We start from the raw sequence: 13,115 nt of genomic DNA, 5'->3' as shown, positions 1-13,115 counted from the left end.
CTATTTACCAAAGGAAGCAAAGCAACCTGTTTCAGAATGTAATTGATTTTAGATCTAATACGTTTGCCTGGAGCTCTTCACCCAATCTATTTGATTTTATAGGTCTGTCATTTCTTGTTAAGATGCAGGAGATTTTAAGTGTCAGGATAAGAATGAAGCTGCATGACTTGGTGCCCAATAAATGCCCTGTCAAAAATCTGTGTGCTTAGAGTTATGTTCCTATGTTGATCTACAGCATATTGTGACTGTACCTATCATCAGCTCTAATACGGTTATGCACATAAATACCAAACCTCTGAGGTAGGAATTTTGTATTTACTGTTTAAGAGCAGTATGTCATGTTGTTCACACTTTAATCTAATCTTCTCCCACTGTGATAATGTGGCTGCTGAGGCTGTTGTCCTACTTGGAGCAAATGCTTGTTCTTTCCTATGAGATTGAATCTAAATTTACAGTCTGCTTGGAGATGGCAACGAAGCGAAGAGCTGTGCCCTCCTCTCCCTGTGCTTCTGCAGGCAGACACCTTGGAGATGTTCTCAGTGCCTCATTCTCCCAGGGATGATAAACCTGCAGTGAAAGTATTGGACTAGTACATGATTTGGCTACAGCTGTCCTGTAGGACATTTAGATCTCCATTTGCTTTGCCTTTGTCCCTGAATCTATGAGTTGACTGAAGTATTTGTATTTTTCCATCTCTTATCTGTCTTTCCCAGTGTTTGCTGATTCTTAAGCCTGGTTATGAGCGCTCTGATATTTGTAACCAGGCCACAGTTCAATAGCCATAGATCTTAGGTGAAATCTCTCTGCACTGTTGCAATACAAAGACAATAAAAAAAAAGGTTATTTAATATGCACTAAAATACCATGTTTGCCATCCACAGAACAATCCTAATAACACAGTACTGCGGATTAAACACTAGTAAAAAAAAAACAAGGGACAATATTGCTCTTTAATGCTTCCTTTTAAGAGAACAGAGTCTAGGTGAGCTGTCTTGCATCAAACCAATTCTTCATGATATTCCTTTCATCCTTCCTCCCTGTTTCTCTCTGTTCCAGCTTGCCAGTGGTGTGACTGGATGTAGTCGAGGCTAATTCAGAGACTTGTCCACAGTGAGTTACACAGGAGCACCAGACCTCTGCATTTGAATTTACATACAGCTAGCAAACAAAACAGTGCCAGAGCAGGGCCTGGGACACAGTTCTTCAATTGTACACACTCTTAAAGTGTTGGAAAGGTCCTTGACATGGTTTTGGCCAACATCCGGCAGTGCTCCCAGATAAATCCTACAAGCACCCTCTTGGATTAGCATGGACCAGGGATAATTTTTGGATGGTAAGGGCTCACCTGCAATAGATACAAGCCATCCCAGGTCAGCTGGTACCCATGGATGGTGTGGCTATCTCCATGGTGTCTAGGTCATGCCTTCCTTCTTAGGTGCTGTTGTGGTCCAAGTGCTCCTGGGAGGAGGTAAGGTGATCTTCCTTCCCCATGGGGTGGAAGGAACAGTTCTGAGAGGTTCTGCATTGTTTGCACCTGAGCAAAACACTCTAACTATATTGTTTAACAAGTTTTGTGCTTCAGACCAATCTTTTGTGATGAGGGAGGCTCTTGGTTTGCTAAAGCCAAGAGTTCCTAATGTACAAATCTTCATGAAAGTTAGGGCAAGGTGAGCCCTCGTGTCTGTCAGGCTGTTGAGCCTGCTGGCTCTGCCCCACCTCTTTCCATCCCTGCAAGATAAGAAATGTGTCCTTTTGGCTGGCCCATTTTCATACTTACTCAGTAGATATAAGCAGATCATGTAAAACTGCCAGAAAGGAGTGTAAGTCATAGCCTTTGCTGTTCGGTGCCGGTTAAAGACCGTATATTCACTTAAATGGTTTAGCAGCTTCCACAGATTTGCTGAGAAGGACTTAGAATAGTTTATTTTCTATAACAGGACATTTTAAAATTCAGTCACTTCCTTCTAGCTTTTCCAAGCAGAATTGGTGCCAGCTAATCCAGTTGTTTGTGGAGAGGTGGCTACTGCAGTTTATGCCTAAGTGCTAAACAATATGAATTCAGCCAGTGGGAAAGCATTTGCTTGCAAGGCATCAGGAAAAAGAGCTGTAATATTGTGGTCCATTTGTCTGGTGTTTAGCTGGGGCTTGTAATAAGCCTGTTATCAAAGTCAGCCAGGATGTGGCAGGCAGAGGACGGTGCAGTGAGCAACTTATCGCTGTTCTCTGCCAACATCTACCCGATTAAAGTGATCCCATCTACAGCTGTTCTTGGAATAATAGGGATGGAGTCACTGTGACAGATCATTGTTACAGAATCAATTTCCCCCACTTTGAAAGGGAAACCTCATGTTTTACCGTGCTGTGTGTACACACACCTCCTTTATTTGTATAGCAACAGAAAGGCATTGTAGCAAGAGAGGGAGCTGTTCACTGACGTTATCTTCTGGTATCCATCTCCTGCTGCGTGGCTGCCAGAAAGGTTCTCCATCTATCTCATCCCATCCTCGTGGGGTGCCCAGGACAGCCTCTTCATGACAGCATTTATGGCTTAGTGTAAAGCATTTCTTCTGGGGCATCCTCTGCTGTCTTCTCTGCTGATTAACTTTACAGAGAGAGAGAAAACTGTTCCATCTTTGAAAGCAATGTCTGCACCTTTGCCAGTGTATTTTACAACCTCCAGTTAAGGCATGGATCCTCCCAGACTTGTGCATTTATAAATGAATAAATTCCAAGAAAACTTCTTGCTGCAGTTTCTCAGCCCACCTGGCAGGCAGCCAGCCTTTCCTGCTACCAGCAGCAAGAGGCACCTGCAGCAGCTGCCAAGAAGCTAAAAAGTAACAAGAGAAATGGAAGAATTTTTAACTAATAATGTGCTCAGGCCCCATACTAAAAAGTGAACTAAGTACAATGTATTTTAGAAACATCCCTGTGATGGGAAGATACAAAGTATGTTTTAACTGGGGGAGGAACGCTGTCCGACTTCAGGTTAGCAAAATTTAGTGACGGAGTCTCAGTTTGCCTAACTAAATAAAAACATTATGTAATACATTTGCTGTTAGTAGTTTGTGAGTGCTGTGCTAAATGACAGATTATCTTCCTTCAACTTGTGCTTCAAAACAAACGAGCTGTCACCATCACTTTGCTTAGTGCATACTAACAATTAATTGCTAAATACAAATTTAGCTTTGCCTCTTCCTCTTTAGCAAGAATTACTCATGAAAATGGCAGAAACTTTCTCTTCTATGGAAGTCTCAAGTGATTTCTGGTTTTTTTGGGGTTTTTTTCCGTAATATATACAGTTTTCCTAAATGAATATAAGTGTCTCTCATGGTAGAGGTGTTAGGGGAATAAAACATCATAACACAGGCTTATAATATTTTTTCTGCCTTTCTTGTGTTTGAAATATTTCTTGGATTTTGATGCCTGGAAACTTTTATTGCCATCTCTGTCATGGATTGACTACTGGCAGACAAACAAAATTTTTCTCACAATATTTAATCTTTCCCTGTCTTTTGTTTCATGTCACTTTGCCTTTGTGAAGAGAATGAGCTTTGAGTTACCCAGACTATTCCCTCATACCCTCTTGGCTTGTTTCTCAATTATTCAGTATTAATAGGGGATTTTTCCCCTGCTTCCCCTTTCCACTTTGTACATCTTTTGGTGTTCTGAGTTTCATTCTGTATTTTAAGCACTGGTACCTAGAGTGAGATCTGTGACTGTCTGATACATGTGGCACAGAGAGGCACTGGAGCCCATCCCTATAAAACTTCAGGCTTGCAGTCATTTCTTGAGAATCTTCTGCAAGCACTCAAGATGCTGCTCAGCACCCTAAAAATCATGTTCTCTGAAGCATACGAATGCAGGCACACAAAAATACCTGGTTTAAAACATAATCAAGGAAATTAAAGTGAAGGCATTCTCATAATGAACTCTGTGGAATGGAGCTTGATAAATCCTTGTAAATGTACCAAATTTTCATTTGTCTCTCTGCTAAAACTGCAGCTTTTCTGTGTTCCTTGTGCCATATCTGTATTTTATCTTTTCTTTCGTCCCGTCCTCAGTGCTGTCAGTTTGCCTTCACGTGGAACCTTGGGATAGTCAGACTTTGGGGTGTAATTGCAATATGGAGGGCAAAAATTAACTACAGTCTTACTAAAGGCTCCTAATTTTGTTGGTTTTAAAAAGGTTGGGGGAGTGATTCATTATTGTAGCACCTCAGCTTCTCCTACCATGCTATAGACTTGATAAAATGGTGGTTTACAAGGGAAAGGGCACTTTTACTGAAATGAATGCATTTTCCAAACAGTTTAAGCAGAGCACTTATACTGAATGCTAAATTCTGTTTAAGAGCTTGATTACTGAACAGCTAGCCATGTTTTTTTAATTAAGCTACTATTTCTTTTTCTCATGAAGTCACAGATTGCCTTGTTCCACATGTTGAAGATGCAGAGGTTCATAACAAGACATACAGGACTGGCGATAAGTTAATAATCAGCTGTCATGAAGGATTCCAGATCCGTTACCCTGACTTAGACAACATGGTTTCCATATGCCAAGACGATGGAACATGGGATAATCTACCCATATGTCAAGGTTTAGTACTCCAACACGTCCTGTTTTATAGCTCGTGCATCTTGTGATAGTTTGCAATTTTTCCTACAGTTGTAAGAATGTCAGTGATCTGATAAGCTCCACAGTGCAGTGTTTGAGTAGTGCTGCTGCTAAGATCTTTTTGATTTCTCTTCCCCTTTGCTCACTGCAGGAAAGATGTTGCTTCCTGAACGTTCCCATGCTTATAATACTACTATAAATACTGCTTTTTTGTTTGCAAAGTTCAAATCTGACACAGATACACTGCATCAAAAAGTAAAAAACAACCAAGATAAATCAGAACCAAGTTCTGATGGGCATCTTGCATTTTTTCACCAATTAACTTGTGGAAAAATGTAAGCTTCTAATTGCACTTTATTTTCCTTTACTTTGTGCAGAAGGTAGGGGTAGAAGGGAGAAACTGGAACCTGTTCCTCAGCAGCAGAGGTGTTGATTAGATTCACAGTCCATTAAACCTTTATATATTGACTGAAAATTCAGGGTGTGCACAGGGATGATTTTGGCCAGAAAAGCCATTAGCCGTAGAACTAGAAATATCAACAGCATGGGATCCCATCTCAGCTTAGACTGTGAGAAATGGCTGGGGGTAAACCAGCTTTAGTGAATGGAAATTCAATAATCTTGGGCTCCCTTTCTCTTCACATTTCTAATAAGCACGTCTGAGTACCACTGACTGTTTTAACCAAGTCACGTCTTGGTAACAAGCTTGGCCCACTGAACAACGAGAGATTTTAACTGAGGAGCAGACTGGGTTAGCCCCAATTTTCCCCAAAGCCATCTGTCCCCTCGTAGAGCTAACACTTCTCTGTAGGCACTTAATTACACTGCCACACCAATTTGCAGAGTCAGGGCAGGCAGGGAGCTGGGACACTTCTCAGGAGCAGTAGCACATCGGACTGTCCCCCAAGATCTTGCCTTTGACTGTGGCAGAAACTTAGACATATTACCATGCCAGCTCAGCATTTTAGATTCACATTGTATCTGAACAGGCCTAACAGCAAAGGGGAGGTTTTGCAAAACTATAGCAAAGCAGGCACCAGTTTGGGGTATCTCATCAGCAATGGCATCATGTAAGGCAGTATGAAGTGTACAGCCCCTTTCTGTGGGGGTGCACCTCACATCTAATTTAGGTAGATTAAAACTTTTGCAGTAGGGGGAGATGAATGTTTAAAAGACTGATTTGCAGATGTTGTATTTGCCAAAGATCCAGGGGTAAGCTTTTTGACAGGCAATATTTACTGAGTAAGCAGAAGTACCCCAAATACCCCTTGGCTTGTTACTTCTGTTGCTGTGTTTATGCTGTGAAACACAATCAATTATTCCTACTCAAAAATCAATATTAATTGCTTTTCAAAATAAAAGCAGTGCTAATAAAAGTTAAGAAATCAATTGCACAAGACCCATGTGCTGTGATTACCAGGCAGGCAGAAAATAGGCATTTTAGATGCCATATTTTGCCAAATTCCATAAAGTTACTGCAGAATTCCAGAATTTTTTGTCATGTCAGGCACTGGTAATATAAGCCACTTGTCTACTTGCTCTAGGTAGGCTGTCAGTTACATTCCTATGGCCCTTTCATTATAAAAGGCAGGGGAGTCTTATGACACTAAGATGTCTTTTTTCCCTGCCAGAGCAGTGGGGAAGGATTGTAGAATATATAAGAATCTAATCTCTATTTTTTGCCATGAAGTAATAATATTAATTACTTGTCTGGAATGATTTTATTTTGCAAAAAGAAAAAAAGTAAAAATGAAGTTTTTCAAGCAGCTTGACCTGTTTGGAGACGTAGGAATTTTCACAAATGCTTGGCTGTCATACAAATTCAAATAAATATCTGTCCTGCATGACCAGGAACATAATGAGCATTAAAATTCTGAGCCAGCAGGACCAAATTTTCCCTGATACAGTTTAGAGGAGAGTAAGCTTGGTCTTGCTTGGGCAATCTGTGCTGTTTCTGTCCCACTGGGGGCTGCTTATGTTGTCCTGCTCGATGGGCTGCTCAGTTTGCAGGAATTAGTGTGTTGTGTGTGGGGCATTCTTGATCAGGGTAGAAGCAGCAGCCAGCAGATAGGATGCTTGAAGCTTTATTTGATCAGGGACATAACCAGCTGCTTCAACAGCTATTGAAATCATTGCTCTGGTGGTACAGCATGCTGCAAAAAGCCTTAAGCTTTTTCTTTTATTTTCTTTTGGGTTTGTTCCTCTCCCTCGAAGACCATTGCAAGGAAATAGCTGCTTGAAATGCTGCTGAGGCTTTTTGTTTTAAATTTCAGTACCTTACAAAGAGTTTTCAGGTTGATTTTTGTTTCCTCCCTAGCTTAAAAGTATGGGAGTTCTATGAACATCCTTCACAAATTCCTAGTAGTGGCAAGAGACCTATTTATGGACTGCCATAATGCAGCTTCCATTAGTCACATAATTCTAAAATATTCTTTTTCATTCCACGACTGCTAGTCATCTTTTCCCCACATTATTGCAAATTAAAAAATGAAACCGTATCAGGCATTACCCAGAGGGTCATTTCTAGGGCCATGAGGAACAACATGTTACAAAGACATGCCATCTGTTAAATTCACTGCTCTTTGTTGCCCCAAATTTTGTTGGTGAACAATTAACTGTCACTGCTCAGTCCCAGCCATGATACAAATCCCTCGGGAGTAATTCCATAGTAGAACTGCAACGTAGTCTCTGATTCTGACTACATTTACAATTTCAGATGATAACATATACCTTAACTTTTTGATAACTTAGTCTGAGATCTCACTCAATGTTTATCATGGGACTGCTCCTAGGAAATCATATCCCTTTAGAGTTTCTCAGTTTAGGATTTCAAAGTCATTAATTCTGCCTGCAAATCTTTTACAGTTGCATGTTCTTTGTCACAGGAGCAGTTTTAATATTTAAGAGGGTTTACATGACTGTCATTTTTTAGGAGGAGGAATAAAACTCACCATTTATATAAATGACAATCTTTATTTATTAAAAATTCTACCTCAAAAAGAGATTGCCATCTGCTGAAACGGTGCATGTTTGTTAAGCAAAATCCTGTAAATTTTGGAAAACCTCTCCTGGATTTGTTGGGAGTGAAGCCCACGCTGGCAAAGCATGTGGGCTAAACAACAAAAGGGTTTGAAAGAGGATAATGAGGCAGATCTATATGAGGGAGATCATGCAGACGCGCCATTCATAGTGGAGAGGATGAAAAATATCACACTCCTCAATTTAGAAACTGCAACTGAGATGTGTGAAGATGACTGAGATAAGCATTTGATAATAAAAGAAACCTCCCTCTTCTTAATTTGCAGGTTGCCTGAGGCCGTTGGTTCTTCCTCATAGTTACATTAACATATCTGAGTTCGGGGCCTCCTTCCCTGTAGGAACAGTGGTGCATTATCAGTGCTTTCCTGGATATAAACTAGAAGGGGCAGAGATCCTTGAGTGCATGTATAACCTTATCTGGTCAGATAGCCCACCTAGGTGCCTTGATGTGGAAGGTAAATGCCTTACTGTTTGTTTCTCTTTCTGGTTTGCAAGACCTGCATGCTGTCTGTGGCTTTAAGTGGGGGCTGTAGGCACAGTTCCATTTTCAGTGATGCTGTGCAGAGCCTGGGTGGGTTCTGTGTGCTCCTGCTGTGCTTTGCTGCACCCTCAGCTCATGCTGTTCCCAAAGTAGTGTTTGCCCTCGCAGTGCCCCAGTGCAAGAGGGAAAGCTCCTAATGATGGCTTTGCCTTTAAAATGCAAACTCTCTGCTGCCTTTCTGATCCAAACACTGAGGGAGTTACATAACTCACTTTCCTGTGCAGATGATCAGAGCTCCTACACATAGGGATAGATTTCCATGAGCAGCTAAAAAATACTCCACAGAACTCTTGGTTTGGGCTGTGCCAGCTGCAGACTGGAGTCTGCCACACGGTGCTGCACACTCGAGTATTTGTTGTCTCCTGTAGCAGCTAACCTTAAAGAAGGACTGACAAGTAAAAAACCACTGAGCTAATTTATTGATGAGGAACATAAAAACTATTCAGTGTGAAACAAGTAGATCCTACCAAGCCAAAAGGAATAATCTGTGGCTAGATTTGGGATGGAGTATTTGTATTTGCACCCCAGACATTTAAAACAGTGATACCGCATAGATTGCTTCATACATTGCCAAAACTGCATAAACTACCCTCCTCCATCTTCACATCTTAAATGAAACATCCTAGGGAGTCTTGAGAACCCAAATACATCCTCTGCATTTCATTCCCCTAAAAAAACCCTACATTTTTGTTCTATTTCAAGCCTGTAAGGAAGCTCTTTATATGTAGAAATTAGCTAAAAGCAATTATAGGAATTCATACGTGTTGCTTATGTCACTGAACTAAATGCTAAGCATTCTGGAAGTGCAGAAATTTGCCAAAATCATTAACAAAGAGACAAACTGCACAAAAATAATTAAATGATCTTTATTTTTAGCTGATAATTCAAGTTCCAAAATTCAAAAATGCCTTTGCAATTTTGGAATGACAAAACAAGATTGTTTTGTTGTTTGTTTATTTAGCTCACCATGAAAGATTAATCCTCAGTCAGCTCTATGTAAGCCATTTTTGGAAGGCTTGTTTGTTGTTGTTTATAGCATGGAAAACACATTAAAAAATCAGAAGGGCCCTGTTAGGCTTAGTCCAAACAACATAACTGATTTGAGAAAAATGACAGGGAGATAAGAGCATGAAACTCAAACGTGTGAAGCAGGAAAAGTTATGTCTTACTGTCACTTAACACAGGTGAGCATCCCAGTTGCTATCAAAATACCTGAGAAAACTCATGTGCTCATTGTTTCTTGCTTCTGTTATGAAGTCATAGAGAGGCTCTTTTTCTTGACAATTTAAAACATGAGGCAAGAGCTTCTGCCCTGACAGATATACATTCTAAATTACATGTCGAAAATTATCATCCCTGATCTGTGATGAGGGGATTGGTGTGTGGACCAAGGCCAGCAGAGAGGCCTCCTGAGTTCTGATTTCAATTCAGCCTCCCTTTGTATCACTTTCTTACTGCTCCCTTTAAATGCCAGCACTTGCCATGGTGGTTTCACGTGGGTATCCCATCAGTGCATTCATTCAGTGAACCACAGGAGACCAAAGAGCTGGCTCTGCTCAGCTTTGGGGGAGGAGAGAGAGCTTCCAGCAGCACTGAAAGGTCACTCCTGACAGCTCTCCTTGTGAACTCTGCTGTAGGGCTGCTTCAGCAGGTGTGCAGTGGTCTTCAAAATGAATCCAGATAGGGTAAATCAACTCGAGATGCCCTTGTTCAAGTGATTTATGCAAGGAGTGCCGGTCTCCAGGAATCTTGTTACAATCCACTACTCTTAATTAGTGGACAAAATTCCTTCCCTGCATATTTTTTTTATTCTCCACCTTGCATTCCAGTGTCAAGCTCATTTTTCAGCATTCCTTTTATGTGTGCAGTGTAATCTTGCCAAGCAGGATTTTTCGTTGAGGAAATCTGCAAATAACAAATTAATTCCATTTATTTCTTTCCATGTTCAATTAAAAATGTATTGTAATGACATTTGCTGCTCAGTATTTTAATATGGTAATGATTAAAAGCAAATGACTGCTAGGAAGCTATAGCAAAGCATTTGAGAGCTTTTATTTTCCTATAAGCAATGCTGCTTATAGCTTCCTCATTTAGATGTATGTTCTTGTAGAAGCCTCCACAGAAGGGATTTCCTAAATTTGTGTGTAGTCACAAAAATACTATACATCAACCTGGTGAATTTTTTCCTCTTTGTTAGGGCAAATAAATTCGTAAAGAAGGGTTTTTAGCTCTATTTAAACAGAAGATCACACCAGGGACTACGCAGCTCCTATTGCACATCAGGCTTTCTAATGATTCCCATCCTTACCCTCAATATTGGTGAGCATGGAGCTTCCACCAGCTCAGGTGAGAGACTCATTTTTGCTGTTAGGGAAGGAAGTTTTATTTCTGGTAAGTGAAATTAGTGCTACTTTAGTCAGAGCAGAGCACAGACACTGTGTCACCTGGCACTGGAGCGCAGCCAGCAGCGCAGAGCTGAGCAGCCACTGCTCAGAAACAGCTGCTTGCATCTGGCAGGGCAGTGCTTATGGCTCTGGAAAAAAAAAAAAGATGCCTCTAACTCAGATTTCCAAGTGTTTGCTGGTATGAGATCCTCTTCTTAAATGCTTGTACCTTTGCCAGATTTAAAACATTTGGATTGACTTTTGAGTGTCAGCCTCAAGCTGAATCATTTGGATGGCTTCAGTTGAAATGGTTGAGTGATATCAGGGAAGGACAATAAAGGAAACAGTGTTGTTTTACCAGTTCTAGAAAATTTTGCAGTCATTTAGAGGATAAGATGAATCATCTTCACACTGAATTTTCTTATTCTTTAACTTTCATAATTTCCTTCTTTTCTAGTGGAATTCCACAATTATGCAGAAACTTTTTAAACCTTCTTCTGTACAAAACTCAATAGACCCTTCCAAGAAAACGGAAGAAAAATGGGCTTTGGGTTTTTTAATATGATTTTTAAATTTCAAATTTGGGGTTGATTATACATCTGTAGAAACTGATGTAAGTTAGTGATTGCCTTCTGTAAAATCTTGTATGCAAAATATGGGTGTGGAATTAATGAGTGAAGAATACCACATGGGGTATAAATATTAATTGTACAACAAATCAAACAGCTTCCAAAAACATCAGAGGGGGACAAACACTTGAAAACATACCTGTATGGAACTCTGTGAAATGAAACATTTTAAACCAGGAAATGTTTATGGTATGGTACTTTTAAGTAAATGAAGATATTACACAGGATTTTGGGGAAAAAAAACCCAACAAAAAACCCCAAAAGCCCTGAACCCAAGAAACCCCAAACCAAACTGAAAAACCCCCCTTGGCTATGAGTACTTTGGGAACATGATCTGCATACGATTACATTCCTTGCCATCTGGAGTCTGTATTTTAATTTTTTATGCCCTCTGGAAATCTTCCAGGGAGCTGTAAGGAATAGTTCTTATAAAGAACAGGGTGGGGAGTGGCAAAGGAAGCAGATAAAGAGAAGAAGGGCTGGGAGAATTTGATTATAGTGCCAGAAATAAAGCAGTTGTATGGATAGTGTCATTGGGAATTCCCGGCTTTGTATTTAAGAGCAAAAGGGAAAACAGGTTGATTCAATTTGCAAACAATAGACATGATCCTGTTATCTAGAATGTCTTGTTTTAGCTTCATCCCAGCTGAACAGAAAAGCTGGTCTTGCAAGAAACCAAATATATTGCAATATCAAAACTTCATTCTCTTTGTCGGACCAGCAGATTCTCTAGCTGAGGTTAAACTTGAAAAAATGTAAGACAGAAAATTTCAAATTTTTGTAGGTAGATTCAAAATTAAAATGAAACAAACATGAGGAATGGACTTCAAAGGGGAGATTCAATAAACAGAAGAGAGTAAAAACCCAGAATAAACCTGAAGGTATTTCCTTCTGAATTCTGGAATATAAAACCACCTAATTGTGAGGGTAGATGAAAAGATGCAAAGCTAAGCAACCATAAAGGTACTGACAGGATTCTGAAAATTATGAAAACTGTGGAAGAAAGGTAGGAGAAGGAAGGAATTAAGAATTTTTACAACAAAGCCAGAAGTGCTAGGGAACCCAATCCCCTTTACCTGGGCGCCAGGAGATTTCTGGAGAATAAAAAGGGGTTAGCCAGATGAAAATCAAAACCAACAAAATACGCTGCAGAGAAAAAACTGCTCTGGAAAGACAGGTAAGAATACAGAACAGAAATTTTTCTTCTCACAAGTCTGGGGATAGACACTCATAGAGGAGGGCTGATAATTCTGACTTAGAGCCTAGAAAGAAAAGGATATGACAGAAGATGGTGAGATTAGAGATGAAGCACCATAGCCTATAGAAGTTCAAAACAGAATAGCTGAAACTTTGTTACCAACTATGTGCAGGACACTTTGAAGGAAAGCTTCACAGATCTACATTCTTTCATAACAATTCCTAATGCCATGAACAGTGATTGACACCAAGCTGTCTATCTGATAAACTAGGCACCTAAAATCTTTTAAATTCTTGAAGGAACATAGAGCAACACTCTGAGAAAAAGAGATAGAAGTCAGCCTGTAATCAGTTATGTTCAGGAAACAGGACAAAGTAAGCAATCCTAAGCCTGAGATGTTATACATTGGTACAAATAGATTTCTCTCTGTATTTCTCTGCTGACTTTGAGAAGGCTTTAGATAAATTCCAACATGACAGACTGATGTGTATCCTCGGGGATGATAATGTTGATGCAGCACATCTCCAACAGACAGAAGTCCTGTAGAGGGAGCAGAGGGCAGCAATATAAGCAAGTTATGAAACACTGTGGTATTGAGAAATTAAGTGAGGTAGATACCAGGATTCTGGTTTGGGTTTGCACCCACTCATCCAGCAGGCAGGAGGGAGAATAAATTAAATATTGCTCAACAGCCAAAGAGGTCATCCAGGTTA

At 40.2% G+C, this 13,115-nt stretch overlaps 1 protein-coding gene across 3 annotated transcripts in view; it reads left to right on the top strand.

The window, feature by feature from the left end:
• SUSD4 (sushi domain containing 4) overlaps positions 1-13,115 on the top strand; it is a 70,626-nt gene that overhangs the window by 44,009 nt on the left and 13,502 nt on the right. For all 3 annotated transcript variants that reach the window (XM_030269177.4, XM_030269178.4, XM_030269179.4), the window contains exons 4-5: positions 4,414-4,593; positions 7,917-8,105. In XM_030269177.4, coding sequence (XP_030125037.4) covers positions 4,414-4,593; positions 7,917-8,105 — 369 coding nt within the window. The remainder of the gene's footprint in view (positions 1-4,413; positions 4,594-7,916; positions 8,106-13,115) is intronic.

Source organism: Taeniopygia guttata, chromosome 3 (assembly GCF_048771995.1).
Source record: "Taeniopygia guttata chromosome 3, bTaeGut7.mat, whole genome shotgun sequence".
Lineage (NCBI taxonomy): Eukaryota > Metazoa > Chordata > Aves > Passeriformes > Estrildidae > Taeniopygia > Taeniopygia guttata.
The sequence above is the reverse complement of the archived record's forward strand: the minus strand, read 5'-3'. Positions and strand labels throughout refer to the sequence as shown.